Below are 16,701 nucleotides of genomic sequence, written 5' to 3' on the forward strand. Positions count from 1 at the left end.
TGCCACCTGATGATCCACATATGAGTCGGTAAACAAGTCAAAGTACAATGCTAGCATATAGAATCTCAATGTTGTCCTGGGTCATAAGGACTAATGGTGTACAACCATAAAATAGGACGTTCCACTCGATAAGTGAGAACCACTTGGAAAGTCCTTTTATGGAGGGTTGTTCAGTGGACTCTACAAGGAGCACCTATCTGCATGCTCGGACATCACAATGTCCCCTACCATGAGACACGGTACTCACATCGTAGATACTAGTCTCGAACTCTAGCGGCCTATATCCTTCTTAGCGGCGGCTGAATCGACTAGGAACTGTTTAGAATATACAGTATTCCAAATACGAGTTTCATGATACTCATCATATGAGCATCTCATATTCTTTCTACTATTTGTATATTCAAGGACTTTATCTATGCAATATGCATGAGTATACAGATAAAGAAGTGTCAAAACAATAATTTCAATTATTATTAGAATAAAGACTGTTATACATAGAGTTTCATTGTGAACAATCGGCCAACACTTGGCTCGATGTGCACCTACTCTAACACTTTCTGCAGAGTATTTTTTTTTATCTAAATAAACTTTTATTAAATGAGTCTTTTTCTTCCAATTTTTATTGAGTAGTGAGTTATTTTTGCTAAAACTAAACGATTAAGATATAATCAAGTAACCTGAAATGAAATGAGCGCACACACACACACACACACACACACACACTATATATATATATATATTGTCTACGGAAAATGAAAAGCTAGATCTGGCCACGGGCCGGGTTGGAACCGGTCTGTGATCAACTTAGACGGTTAATTGGGTCAAAAGATTTGGACCTGAATCGTAACTTTAACCAACCAAAAGTTGTCCCGCTACGGTTTTAGGTTATAAAATCTGTTGATCCGTTGGGTGGGACGGATCGAACTCGGCAAGTTGATAATATTTAATTAATTAATTTTTTTAAAAAAATGGAAAACCACAATTAACAGATCAAATGGCAGTTGGAAATCAACAATCACGATCAAGTGACAGCTAATCAACCCGATAGGTTTGAAACACCGGACCGGAAAAGAATAACCACGATTTTGTCGTAGTTGATTATCAAGGGTCGCGTCATTCCACGATCGACCAATTCAAGCTTAATTTCTCTATTTTCAAAATATTAATGGTTGATTATTGTTAATTGTTTATTTATTTTCCTAATTATCTCAATTTTATTTTATACAAATTGCCGGTTCATGTCGTAGTGGTAAGGGCAAAAGAAAGAGAATCATGCCCGAGTTTGAGGATCATGATTTTCTTTTATTCAATGTTGACGACTACGATTTTGATTGTTTCTATGAGGAACTGACATCAAGAACAAGAGACATCTCAACAAACACATCATCATCTAATTCAAGAAAGTATGAGCAATCTGACGATGCTTTAAACTTGAGCAATGCCTCGCCATACATATAATATCTTCACCAAATATTTTGAAATGACGATGCTTCTCTCTAGTGATTTGCGAGCCCAATGCAAATATTGTTCGAAAGTTTACAAATGGAAACAAGGAGGTGGTTAAGAAACTTTACGCGACACATCGAGAAAGATCATCCAGTAGAAATTGATATTGATCGTTCTCAAATGCTGGCATTCTCATCTCAAACGGATAACGAGTCCAAACTATTAATGTTAATCTAAAGTTAGAGAAGAAACGACTAGATATTGTGATTGAAAAGATTTCTTTTAGTTTTTGTGATTAATTATATTTTGAAATTTGGCTTTCAACAAATGCAAATCTTTATATCAAACGTAATACACTAAAATTCACACTTGAAAAATTATTTGTTGAACCAAATAAAGAATCAATCAAAGAGTTTTCTAGTCTGAATAATAAAGTTTATTTGTCTTCGGATATTTAGAATGATCATTAGTAAAGTTGTTCATATATGAGCGTATCAACAAATAAATTGTTATTGTCGTCCATTCAATATAAAGATTTATCATATTTAATTTTTCATCAACATGTTCAAGTTTGTGATATTTATTTGTTTGCAAATCAATGAAACACATGCACTAGTATTTGTGAAATTTTGAAATTGTTTAATGTTACTAGTGAACAATTTCCGTTGTTATTATACTGCTGCTTATTTAGTTTTAACACATTGTTAAAACATTGGATGTATTTTTAGTGAACTTATTAAATCTATTGAAGATAATTTAGTTCATTGTATTTATATCATGAAACCAAAATGAGAAAAATAAATTTTAGAAATTCCTGAAATTTTTTTATGTCATTTTGTTTTAGATCCTAAACTTAAAGTATATGGTTTATAAGAAATGTAAATGTTAATATTTTGATTCAAGATCACCCATTCAAGAGTTTTTATGTGTTTTCTTTACTCTACACACATCCCGAAGTGCAGGGTTGTGAGAGAGCAATAAAAGCACCATGCTGCTAGGCATAACTTGTATCCATGCCCTTCATATTCGCCCAGAGTTCTCTTCTGTCAGCTCGTCCAAGCTGTGTATTGATATTGTGAAGTAAAAAAACCGACAAGGCTTTCAACCAAAACGGTTTCAATTTAGACCCTACTACGGTAACAATTCCATCTACCTCACTGATTTTGTTTAATATTAGAACTCATTTATATGATATTTGTAATATATAACACAAAATATAGTAGAAAAATTGTTCTACGTGAACCACAATCCAATATCACTACTAATATTACTTCTAAATTTACTAAGTCACAACTTTTATTAAGAGAACGGACAAAACAGTCGCGATGATCCTCAAGTTCTAGTTAGGAATTTAAGAATTATTTTATCGTTACTTTTTATTTTAGTGATCATGAGGACACTTTAGACTACTGTCGCAAAAAAAAAAAAAGAGGGTATATACAAATTTTGTCTATAATGGTTAAATAAATTTTATCTCACTGTCACAGAATAAAAACAAGTATATCCAATTTTGTCTATAATGGTAAAATAAATTCTAGCTTACCATGTTTCAACGATTGCAGTGGAGCAAGGTTTTAGTATCATAGGAAATAAATTAGATGAGAAATGGTCTAGCTTAAGGTCGAAAAAATTGGAAGTTCAATATTTGCTCAATGATTGTTCAAAAAACGCTACCCGAACACAATATGTTAAAAGTTATGAAGAAGAACAAGACGAAACTGAGGGAGCATCCTGAATAAAAACAAGAGGAAATGTGAATGATTGAGCAATGTGACTTCTAAAGGTAAGTATGTAAAGGTAATTGAAATACGTGAGCTTTGATTCCTCTACATCAAAAGAAGATATGCAAGCAATTTATATTGTTATTGTAACATCCAAAAATAAGTCCACATAAAGCACATGCATGCAAACTAGTTAAATTGCTTAAATGAATTGTTTAATTGATTTTAAATGCTTAAATGATACATAATATATAATTGAAGGTCTAACTGCATGATTTCATGAAAATTAAAGATTTTATCCGAACATTCTATAATAAACTGGGGAAAAGAGACCAGGAAGGACCAAGATAAAAATATTTTTTTTAAATGTTTTTGAGGCTTGATAAAATGATTAAATATGATTAAATTTTTTTAAAAATGTTGGAGCCCAAATTATTTTAAGAGACGATCTCGATTTTATCCCGGAAACCGGTTTTGGTCAAACGAATGACTTTTAAAGTCCCAAAAATTATTATTTTTGAAAACAAATTTTATAAACTTATATTTTTCAATTAAATAGGTATTAATGGGCCTAATTTACCTAGGATTAGAAGACCTAATTATTCCTAAACTAAAAAGTCCAAAACCACAACCCATTAACATAAGATTTTCGAAAATAATAAAGAAGAAACACGAGGGTCCTAAGGATCCACTCAGCCATCCACTTGCACACACAACACCCATAAATTTTCGAAAACTAGGAGAGGAAAATTCAAGGATTCTCATCGCTCATTCGTCCCTCTTCGCAACCCACACTAACGGTTGAATATTCGAGCGTTTTTAACGCAAATGCACGTTTCTAAATTTTTTTGTACCATTCAAACCATATTATGTGTGTTTAATCATTTTTGCATGAATAATATGAAATCCCTTCTTTTATTTTTGTTTTTATGGCTTGTACAAGTTAAAACTTATGATTATTCATGCTTTCAAACTCATGATATGCATAGAAGGGCTGCCATCATAGAGCTATGGGAAGGGATGAATTTCAGTACGTATAGCTAAGGGTGTTTAAGGGCCACGGTTAAGGGCTGTACATGAAAGGCAAGCTGTTGAACGAAAATTGGGATTAAACGGGGCTAGGGTTTGCGTTTCTGGTCCTAGGTGAGGGAGACTGCTAGCTGCTATTGGGATGTGTTCAAGGATCTTAAGGAAATCTATTCATGGTCTTAGATGGGTTATGCAAGGGCTGAAAAGAGAGGATAAATATGTTTTGGGTTGTTCAAGGCATGTAGGGGTGACTTAGGTCTAGGGGTTCTAGGCTCTTTAAGCTTGGTCTAGCAAGGATCTCTAGGGTTTAGTCATGGTCCTAGGATGGCTCAGCTAGGGGCTGGTTGGGTCTGAAAAACACCACAACTCCCATGACAATAAAATTTAAATAATAACATTTGCGGAAGCATTGCATTGAAAATGGGAAAAACTAAATACTAATTACATTAAAAGATTTTCAAACTTTTTTAAACATAATCATTCACAAAACCTCATCAAAAGATATTCAAAAGTTACCACCAAAATGTGATTGAATATCCAATACCAATATTCCCTAAACACCATACCAAAGAATAACATCAAACCAAATCTCATTATTAACTTTAAAACCGTAACAACTAACAATACTATACAACAATAACCAGAACCATACATCCAAAACACCAACCCAAAGAATACATATTGGCAATAGAATGACAAAAAGGTTGGGATATTACAATCTCCTCTCCTTATAAAAATTTTGTCCCCGAAATTTTCTTACCATCGAATAAATCAGGATAACACTATTTCATCTCCTCCTCTGGTTCCCATGTAGCCTCTTCAATCACTTGATTCCGCCATAAAACTTTTACAAGTCCAATTTCCTTGTTTCTTAACACTTTTACCTTGCGATCAAGTATTTGAACCGGAACTTCTTCGTAGGCTCAAATTAGGCAAAAGGTCCAAAGATTCGTACCGAAGAACATGAGATGGATTAGAAAGGTACTTACGGAGCATAGAAACATGAAAGACATTATCAACTCGATCCAAGTATAGTGGTAATGCAAGACGATAAGCTCGGTCTCCAATCTTATCAATAATTTCAAATGGCCCAATGTAACGAGGATTCAGTTTACCTTTCTTACCAAATCGCACAACTCCTTTGAGAGGAGCTTTCTTAATGAAAACATGATCACCAACCTCGAATGTCAAAGGCCGTCCTCTCACATCAGCATAATCTTCTGTCTAGACTGAGCGGTCTTCATTCTCTCTTGGATCAATGCCACAACATCTGCTGTTTGTTGAACCAACTCTGGGCCCAACATCTTCCTTTCTCCAACCTCTTCCCAATACAACGGTGATCGGTACTTCCTTCCATATTAAGCTTCATAAGGTGCCATGCCGATGGTTGACTGATAGTTGTTATTATACATGAACTCAACCAAAGGCAATTTGGAATCCCAACTTCCCAGGAAATCAATCGTGCAAGCCCTTTACATATATTCTAGAATTTGAATAACCCTTTCTGATTTCCCGTCACTTTCAGGATGGTAGGCGGCACTAAAAGCCAGTTTCGTTTCCAAGGCTCTATGCAAACTCTTCCAGAGCTCAGATGTAAACCTTGGAACAGGATCTGAAACTATCAACACTGGTATCCCATGAAATCTGACAATTTCTTGAACATAAGCCTCAGCATACTGATTCATAGAATACATCGTCTTGACAGGAAGTAAATGTGATGAATTGGTCAATCGATCCACGATCACCCAAATAGAATTGAAGCCCTTCTGAGTCATTGGCAACCCAACAACAAAATCCATGGTGATGTGTTCCCATTTTCATTGCGGTATAGGTAAGGACTGCAACAATCCCGCTGGCCTCGAGTGCTCAATCTTAACTTGCTGACATGTTAGACATTCAGAAACAAAAGACATGATATCTTTCTTCATACCTGGTCACCAGTAAAGGCTTGATACATCTTGGTAGTGCCAGGGTGTACCGAATATGGAGCTGTATGCGCTTATTTTTGCGAATTTCATCCCCCAAAGGAACACATATCCTACCTCGAAAGGTCAACAAACCGTCTCGATTCAACCCAAACTCATAAATTCCTGTTAATTCACTCTTTTTCTTCAATTCCATTAAGTGATCATCGAACTGTTGTTCCTTCGAAATTCTGTCAAATAAAGTTGAGCCAAGAACCAATGCAGATAATTGAGCCAATGCAACTGAAGATACCAGAGTTATTTCATTCTTTTGCAAATCAAGCAACAATGGTTTTGAAATCATAGAACCCAATAAGGAACTCGATTTTCGGCTCAAAGCATCGCAACCACATTAGCTTTACCAGGATGATAGCTAATGGTGCAATCATAGTCCTTCACTAGTTCCAACTATCTCCGATGCCGCATATTTAACTCTTTCTGTGAAAATAAATAACTCAAACTTTTGTGATCTGTAAAAATTTTACACTTCTCACCTTATATATAATGCCGCCAAATCTTTAAGGCAAAAACCACAGCTGCCAATTCCAAATCATGAGTGAGATAATTTTTCTCGTAGTCCTTCAACTGACGAGAAGCATAAGCTATCAGTTTTCCACGCTACATCAGTATGGCACCTAACCCCTGTTTCGAAGCATCTGTATACACAAAAAAATCCTCAGTACCACAAGGAAGTACTAAAACAGGGACAGAAGTTAACTTATCTTTCAATGCTTGTTGACACTCTATGGCCCATTCAAACTTAGTAGATTTGTTTGTCAACTTTGTCAGTTGCGATGCTATATTTGAAAATTTTGCTATGAATCGTATGTACTATCCTCCCAAACCAAGAAAACTTCTTACCTCTGAAACTGTCTTTGGAATGGACCATTGCTTAATAGACTCAATTTTAGATGGATCTACTGATACTCCCTCTTTCGAAACGATGTGGCCCAAAAATGCCACTTGCTCCAACCAGAACTCACATTTATTTAATTTAGCATATAATTGCTTATCCCTCAATAGCTGCAACACAATTCTCAAATGCTCACGATGAAGTTCTCGTGTCTTTGAGTAGATCAAAATGTCATCAATAAACATAATGACAAAAATATCTAAATACAGTTTAAAGACACGATTCATTATTTCCATGAAAACTGAAGGAGCATTGGTTAGTCCAAAAGACATCACCAAAAATTCATAATGGACATACCTCGTCTAAGAGCAGTCTTTGGTATATCTTCCTTTTTCACCTTCAATTGATGATATCCGGACCGAAGATCGATTTTCAAAAATATTGCGGCTCTTTGCAATTGATCAAAAAGGTCATTAATCCGCGGCAAATGATATTTATTTTTAACAGTTACTTTGTTCAGTTCTCGATAATCAATATATAATCTCAACGATCCATCTTTCTTTTTCACGAATAAAACTGGAGCTCCCCATGGCGAGGAACTAGGACGAATAAAACCTCTATCTAATAACTCCTGCAATTGATTCTTTAATTCCTTCATCTCGGTCAGAGACATTCTGTACGGAGCCTTAGAAATTGGAGTTGTACATGGAATCAATTCAATAACAAACTCTACCTCTCGATCAGGTGGTAATCCAGGCACATCATCAGCAAACACATCAGGATAATCCTTCACCACCTCAATATTCTGCAGTTGCATATTACTCTCCTTTCTCACATCCAATACCGAAGCCAGAAAACCAATACAACCTTTGTATAACAATTAATAGCTTGCAAACAAGAAATAATAGTCATACTCGGCGAAGAACCTAGACCCACAAATGCATCACCCTCATGGTCATAATCTAAAAACTTCACTGTTTTTCTCACACAATCAATCACTGTACGATAAGCAGACAACCAATCCATACCAAATATGACATCAAAGGAAACCATTGGAATAACTATTAAATCGGCAAACAATAATCTCGTGCCCATTTCTACAGGACATGCCTTAAGAATACAAGTTGGCCAAATTTCATCTCCAGAAGGTAACAAAATATTGAAATGTAAAGGCTTGACAGTAGGTTCAACATATAAAGAGTGCATAAACACTTCAGACATAAAGGAATGAGTCGCACCAGTGTTAATTAATGTAAGTGCTTCCTTGCCGGATATTAAAATATTACCTGATATAACCGAAGAATCAGGATTAGCACCCTCTTTTGTCATAGTAAAAATCCTACCTTGTACCTTCCCTTTGTCCGAAGAAAGAGGTCATTTTTATGTTGTGTGCCCCATTTCCTTTGCATCTAAAACATCGGCCACTACCAACCAAACATTCTCCTTTGTGTGGCTTGCCACACTTAGGACACAATGGTCTCTTAGATTCAGCTGAAGACAACAGAGCCTTTCAACGTGGCTCCAACTTACCCTTTCCCTTGTGTCCACCTCGTACATTACCGCTTGCTCCTTGACCTTTGGCTTGGAAAGTTTTCCTTCTTGACTGCCGTTTTTTCTCGATTTCTTATTCATCATGTTCAGCAAGCAATGCTCTCTCAAAAATATCTTGATATGTGACCACTTTCGACATATGAACATTATGCCTAATTTCTGGCCTCAACACACGAAGGAAGTGTTTTCTCTTATCTTTGTTATTTTCAGCAATAAAGGAAACAAAGATAACCCTTCCTCAAATTTCGAAGTGTACTCGTTGACATTCATGGTACCCTTGCCTCAACTCAAGAAATTCTTTGACCTTCTTGGCTTTGACTTCACTTGATAAATACTTAGCATGAAATAAATCCTTGAACTCGGTTCACTTTATGTCACGAACATTGACAGTAACTTTGGTAGCTTCCCACTAAATACAAGTCTCCTTCACCAACATAAAGATAGCACAACTCACTTTATCCATATCATTGAACTTCAAATAATCAAAGATAGCTTCCACCGCCTTTATCCATTCAAGAGCCACTAGTGGATCTGGACCACCGATAAATTCAGGAGGGTTCATATGCCTGAATCGATCATAAGATCCCTCTTCAGTACTTTCCGTGCTATCTTGACCTCTTACATGGCCACGACCCTGGTTCGGAGCTTGAATGCTCAATAACTGTTGAATCTGTTCGCCATGAACTTTCGCTTGTTCTTTACAAAATACATGATACCCATGGCCATTAATGTTCATCACCTAAAAATAGCGCTACAATTCAAAATTGTTTCCCCTTATCATGTGATATGACTTCTTCCATCTTGGACAATCCATTTCATTCTTTTTTATCACCTGCATCACATGATATTAACTGAAATGAGATAAACCTTAGTAAGCAGAAAGCTTTAAAATAACGAATACATATACATAGGCTTGGCTTGAATAACATGTCTATGGCAATGAAACAATGTAATATCATCTTCAATGAACAATAGCTATCAAGGCAATATAGATGGTATTTCTTGGCGTGAATTAAAGAAATGAATTGATAGTTCTGTGACATGTGACCTGTGATAAGTATCTCTTTGATATAAATATCCAAATTGTGAGAGATACTCTTTTATCATGAAATTGGCCAATGATATGCATGTAAATACTATTAATCATTTACTTTAATCATAGGAATTTCATTGAGACAACTGACAAACATTTGGTAGGCAACAATGGCTTACTAGCTCCTTTATCAATAAATTCAATGGTACTCAATGATCAATGATAGATAACAATATATACTTCCAAGAATATATCAATGGAAGGAGCTAGACATCAATAAACATGGTTTTAGACCACACCACACACACCCACCACCACACACACACACACACACACATATATATATATATATATATATATATATATATATTATATATATATATATATATATAATTCTAATAAAATGGTTTCGACACACACACACACACACTATATATATCTATTATATATATATATATAATATATATATATATAAACATGGTTTTAGAACCACACACACACACCACACACACCACACACACACATATATATATATATATATTATATATATATGTGGGCACAAGAGAAAGCTTCTACTTACAAACCCCACAAGCAAGTGATTGCTAAGGTGATCTTGGAAAGAATTCCTACATCATATATCAATAATCAACCAATAATCATTTCCATTAATCAAATGATCAATCAACCAACTTAAGATATCTACTCCTCAAACCCTTCTCAACTCAAGGATATAGAATCATTACCTTGGAGCTTGGAAATTGAGATGAAAAAGGGTTAATAAGGTGTTAATAAGTTATGGTTCAAGTTTGATTAAGTTTTGAATCGATACGGGTTAAAATCGGGAAGCACAGTTAAGTTTTAAAACGATTGAGGAGCATAATTTACGTCTAAGAAATGTTTATGTGTGTATTTTAAGTGGTCGTGTTAAGTTTGTTAAGATTGAACTGGACCTAACTCAACCCCAAAAGCTAGCTCAAGGGGGGAGGATTGTCCAAGCAATATATGCCTACTCAAAGGTTATTTATCATACCGATGTGGGACATTTACACCACACCTCTCACACGCCCAGGATGACATCTGGAGCGTGGAGTTTACAATGACCCATTATGGGCAAACGGGGGCCTAATTATAGGCAGTCAACACATAACGGTGAAACCCGGGCTCTGATACCATGTTAAGATTGGAACTTGGACCTAACTCAAACCCCCAAAAGCTAGCTCAAGGGGGGAGGATTGTCCAAGCCAATATATGCCACTCAAAGGTTATTTATCTAACCGATGTGGGACATTTAACAAAGTTTAAGGATGAAAATTTTTTGTTTATAATTTGAGAAGAAATTATTAAGTTTTGAATTTATCTAGGTTAAAACGTTACATGGTTTAGTCATTAAGTTATTAAATCGAAAGGCTCGGGTTTACGTCTAAGAAAAATATTAGAATTCAAATTTAAACTTATATGATAATATAGGATAGGCTCGAGTCAATAAAGGTAAGAGAAAGTCAAAATCGGGAAATTTGGAGTCAATGGGTAAAATGATCATTTTGCGTCCCGTGTAGTACGAAAGGCTTGGCAGTGTCCCGAAGAATCATAATACATGCCAAATGATATTTTAAATGTTTATGATGAAAATATAATATTTTACGATATATGATAAAGCTGTACGATTTTTCCTGTTAAATAATTACAGTAAACTCTTCCTTAACATTTATTGTTAGAATAAAATAATTGTTGTGTTTATATTCGGGTTTATTCTAATTCGAGTTCAGCTAGTCTTAAGAGTGTGAATTCGTACTCAATTCAAGTGGTTCGAATTTAATTTTTGAGCTATATTAATATCTAAAAAAAAGGGTTCGTGTAATATTAATGTACATAGATAGCCATAAATTATGCCTTATAATATGTAATTAGTTTATTACCCATTATGAATTATATTATAGCTTAATTTCCCAATTCCACAGCTCAAAAAACCTCCCCAATTATGAATTATATTATAGCAAATTAGCAATACCCGTGAAGCTATAAGTGGAAAATATAACTATACTAATATAATGAATTTGTTTTTAGAAGATTTGATTTAGAGAGTAATTTTTCCAACCTCATAGAAATATATCACTTGGAAGTGTTGTTGTTTTCAATATTTTTGATGTGATCATACAAATTCTAAGTTCTAAAAAAATTCGAAGCATGTATTTAAAATTCCATGTACAAAATGACCAAATACAACACAAAATAACTATTTATCTAGAAAGTTCTAGTCTCCTTGAGAATGTTTAGGTTTATCTTTTACCATGTTGAATGTTCTAGAATCTAGATTAATATATATATATATATATATATATATATATATATATATATATTTTAGGAACTTAATCTCTACCATTGTGTTAAATTGATCATAACCATTTATTCTTTGGTTAAATAGTATAAATAAGCTTAGAACTTGAATTTTAACTTATTCAAAGTTTGGCATAATTTAAATCGCAAAATATTTTGATTTTTTCTCTTCAGGATTGGGCAGAAGCTATATATATATGTGTGTGTGTGTGTGAGTGAATATATATAATATACACTACAATCTTGTGTAAACCTTAGAGAAATATTTTAATGTTTAATATTTTTTTATTTATTGTAAGCACATATATTACATGAGTAATATATACAAAGCCTCAATTAAGATTGATAAACATAATGAACATTACACAAAATGCATATTCTGGGTTTTTGTTTTGTTCCAAGACGAGTTCTAGGAAAGGGACCGATACTTCCCTTTTCATATCTGAAAACAACGAAAATTGAGATAAAGATGGGGAGATTTTTTTTCCTTGAAAATTTAAGTTTTTTGGGGAGTGAGTATCTATTTATGAAAGATTGGAGGGTGGTTGGTTTTTATATTGTTTACATAATTTTCTCCAACTCGTAATTATACTGAGTTGATAAAAAAATAAAAATAAAATACCAAATAATAATAAATAAAAAAAACTCGAATATTTTTGCTGTAAGTAAAGGCTTGTTATGTCGTAGAAACTTGTGCAAGTTATACTTGACCGCAACCAGTGCAAGCTTCTCGTTATCGACATTTGCGGCCCGAAGCTTCATTATCTGACCGAGATTCAAGTCCGGGTGAATAAAATATAGGTCTCTAGTGATCATAATGTCTAGAACCGATCGCCGATGAATTTGAGCGTCTCATACGAGGAACAATCCTCTTTATAAGAATGATATGTGAATGCTTGTAACAACAAGATCTTGTCCTTGAATTCATATCCTTCGAGATTTTCTCATCCCTTTGACCAAATCTTTGGCATATTCTTCTTCTCCTCTTCCAGGAGTTTGTTCTTTTCCTAGACGAGTTCTTGGAAAGGGACTGATACTTCCCTTTTCTTTTTTACCATTTTCGTCTGAAAACAGCAGAAAATGGATATAGAGATGTGGAGATTTTTTATTTTCTTGAAAAATTGAACTTTTTGGGGAGTGAATATCGATTTATGAATGATTGGATGGGGGTTGGTTTTTATAATGTTTTCGTAATGAATTTCTTCTTAGAATATTTGATTTAAAGATTATTTTTTCCAAACTCATAGAAATATATCATGTGGAAGTGTTGTTTTGTTATATATTATTTGATGTAATCATATAAATTCTAAGTTCTAAAAAAAATGACCAAATATAACACAAAATAACTATTTATCTAGAAAGTTATAGTCTCCTTGAGAATGTTTAGGTTTATCTTTTACCATGTGGAATGTTCTAAAATCTAGATTAATATTATAGATTGGGCAGAAGCTTTTAAAATACACTACAATCTTGTGTAAACCTTGAAAGAAACATTTTATTATTTAATATTTTTATTTATTGTAAGCATATATATTAAATGAGTGATATACAGAAAAGCTCAATCAAGATTGATAAATATAACAGACATTACACAAAATGTGTATAAAAATAATGACATGATTCGTCTTTGTCAGAATAATTTTAACGATGATGAGCTTGTCTCATCAATCTTTCGTAGAAGATTGCAGAATGCGTCGTGTGCCGCTCTGTTACAAGCAATGCTCTTCTTGTCTGTGTATTTTCCTCTTCCGGCGAATTCATCGTCCACAAAAAATTCGAATTCTCCAGTTTTCTTCCAGTAGTCCCTAATCTCGACTTTAAATCCATTTTTCTGGCATAATTCGTACAATCTTGTAACTGGATGCATCTTTAGAGACGATGGTGTGACTATTGGAACCAATAAAGTCTTCGATATCTGTAATCATCATCAACATAAAAGTAAATCGATATTATTATATTGTAATTTGATCGAGCAAAAAATAATTCATATATGTCGATTTTATTAAATAGAAATAAAATTTCGAGAAATATACCTCCCATGTTTTGTCTATCGAGGAGTTGGAGTCGATATATATAGCACCAATCAAGGATTCAACAATATCTCCGAGAACCTTTGGGGCATCAATGAGTCCAAATGAATGCAAAGGATACTCCTTCACATCGTTACTAAATTCTTCAATCTAAATTAATTTCATACGAAGAAATTTTAGCATTCAAGAAAAAATTACACAAATTTAGATCAAAATATCATACAATGAATGATAAATACAAATCATTAGGGGATCACACAAGTCAATTTTCATGTTTTATATTTATTGATTTTGAGACGATCACACAATTCAATTTTGTAAGACATATACCTTATTTGTTGGCTGTCTTATAGATAAAAATTTGTGAGACCGTCTCGTAAGATACTTACTAAGATATACATAGATATACATAATTTATTTGATATCATCTCATATTTAAACATTTTAAAATTTAAAACACAATATATATATATATATATATATATATATATATATATATATATATATATATATATATATATATATATAATTCCCTTGAATATTTCAAACTATATATTAGGGTTTTATTTGAAAAAGTAAAAGAGAACTTGGAGACCAAGAAATCAGTAGGCTTACTATTTTGGAAAGTCAATTTTTCGAGGAGGAGTGCACAAATCTACCATTATACAATACAAATTTGACAACTTCTACCGACTATAAATTTAATAATTTGATATATGATGACACATCGACATTACGACGAAATATGACTGAAAAAAAGAAAAAAAAAATCGCAAATTTATTGCATTAAAACTTTGACAAATCAGACGAGTAAAACTCGAAACATAACAAAAAAAATGACTAAATAACTATTTTCTCGTTTGTTTTCTTTAAATAAATTAGATCGGCTATGAATATTTCAAGAGTAGGTCTCATGTGAGACCGTCTCACGGATCACAATCTGTGAGACGGGTCAACCCTACCCATATTCACAATAAAAAGTAATACTCTTAGCATAAAAAGTAATACTTTTTCATGGATTATCCAAATAAAGATCCGTCTCACAAAATACGACCCGTGAGACCGTCTCACACAAGTTTTTGCCATATTTCAATACCATCAAACTTAAGATAAGTACAAGCTTCCGATTTCTTATATAATCAAAACCAAATCTTAGGTAATCCGTTTTCGTTCCTATCTGAACCAAAAAAGGGTTTCAATATTGATTTTTAGATAATGTTCGGATTTTATTTGCGGTTTGGATAAAATTCTAGAATTATATAATAAAAATAAAAATACTAACTAAAAAATCTCGAATACCTTTGCTGCAAGTAGAGGCTTGTTGTGACGCAGAAACTTGTGCAAGTTATGCTTGACCGCAACCCGTGCCAGCTTCTCGTTATCGACGTTTGCGGCTCGAAGCTTCGTCAACTGACCGGGATTCAAGTCTTGATGCATAAAATATAGTTCTCTAGTGATCATAATGCCTAGAACCGAATCGCCGATGAATTCGAGCCTCTCGTACGAGAAACAATCCTCTTTATAAGAATGATGTGTGAATGCTTGTAACAACAAGATCTTGTCCTTGAATTCATATCCTCCGAGGATCTTTCTCATCTCTTTGACCAAATCTTCTTCTTCCTCTTCCTCTTCGGGGTTTTTGTTCTTTTCCAAGACGAGTTCTTGGAAGGGGACCGATACTTCAACTTTCTCTTCCACCATTGTCGTCCGAAAACAGAAGGAAATGGATATATAGATGGGGAGATTTTGTTTTCCCTGGAAAAATTCAAGTTTTTTGGGGAGTGAAGAAGATGGATTTATGAAAGATTGGAGGGGTTGGTGATTATATTGTTTACGTAATTTTCTCCAACTCGAAATTATACGGTCGCTCAAAAAAAAAAGATTAACTACCCAAAGTTGATATATATACATATATATTTATATAGGCGTATGTGTATTTTTTTTCCTTCCAAAAAAGAATTCTTCTGACATTTGACTTTTTAAACATTTGTGTGTTACAATTAATTTAATTTAAGGTGAATATAAAAATTCAATCGGTCGAATTTCATGCCTAAAAATTCATAAACAAATATTTTTATCTGTAAGGCCCAACTCCTCCCTTTCCAACTATTGAAGTAGACGGAGAATCAAAAGTTTATAATTTATTGAAGAATTTATGGATGCTATTATATTGAATAAATCAGGGGAGACTAGTGTGAGGGTGAGTTTTTTTTTTTTTTTTTTTAAGATAAAACTTGTAATTTTATTGATTTAAATCATACATTACAAGTTTAACCAACCAAGAAGGAAAATCAACATTCAACCAAATAAAGGGTGAAAGAGAATCAAAAGCAAAACGAGCAATGCTATGGGCTACATTATTTGTCAAACTACGAACATGAATAAGCTCATATATCCCAGATTCACTCATACGCTCTATAATATCTGTTGCGCAGAGGCCCGAATAACCAATATCATCTCGAGTGGTAGTGACTGCTTGCACTGTCAATATGGAGTCGGTTGCAATTTGAACATCAGTAAAGCCTTTGTCATACAAGAGAATAATACCTTCTCGAATAGCCAGAAGTTAACCATGAACCACTGAGATGGGTCAGTTGATCTGCTTCCCGTGAGTTTTAAAAGTCATTTTGCACGTATAAATATCCCATCAAAATCATACAAAAACTACAAAAATCTCGTACATGAGTTATCCAAAAATTATTTTATTTTCTATCAAAATCTATTTTATATAATTATTGTT

The 16,701-nt window shown here is 33.6% G+C and overlaps 1 protein-coding gene across 1 annotated transcript; it reads right to left on the reverse strand.

Moving 5' to 3' along the window:
* Positions 1-13,424: 13,424 nt before the first annotated feature.
* LOC140819811 (ribonuclease 3-like protein 3) lies at positions 13,425-15,835 on the reverse strand. Its single transcript, XM_073180044.1, has 3 exons — positions 15,261-15,835; positions 13,965-14,111; positions 13,425-13,846 (listed from the first exon to the last, which is right to left on the reverse strand). The coding sequence occupies exons 1-3, from the start codon at positions 15,660-15,662 to the stop codon at positions 13,562-13,564; spliced, it is 834 nt and encodes a 277-aa protein (XP_073036145.1). The 5' UTR covers positions 15,663-15,835; the 3' UTR covers positions 13,425-13,561.
* Positions 15,836-16,701: the final 866 nt, after the last annotated feature.

This window comes from Primulina eburnea, chromosome 18 (genome assembly GCF_022965805.1).
Source record: "Primulina eburnea isolate SZY01 chromosome 18, ASM2296580v1, whole genome shotgun sequence".
In the NCBI taxonomy this organism is placed as follows: Eukaryota; Viridiplantae; Streptophyta; class Magnoliopsida; order Lamiales; family Gesneriaceae; genus Primulina; species Primulina eburnea.

Excerpts from the sequence above, each read along its gene's own strand:
- LOC140819811 (XM_073180044.1), bottom strand. The coding sequence starts at position 15,662 with ATGGTGGAAGAGAAAGTTGAAGTATCGGTCCCCTTCCAAGAACTCGTC. Across the intron at positions 14,112-15,260 it reads AGCCTCTACTTGCAGCAAAG|ATTGAAGAATTTAGTAACGA; the intron begins GTATTCGAGATT and ends AAATTAATTTAG. Across the intron at positions 13,847-13,964 it reads CGATAGACAAAACATGGGAG|ATATCGAAGACTTTATTGGT; the intron begins GTATATTTCTCG and ends TGATGATTACAG.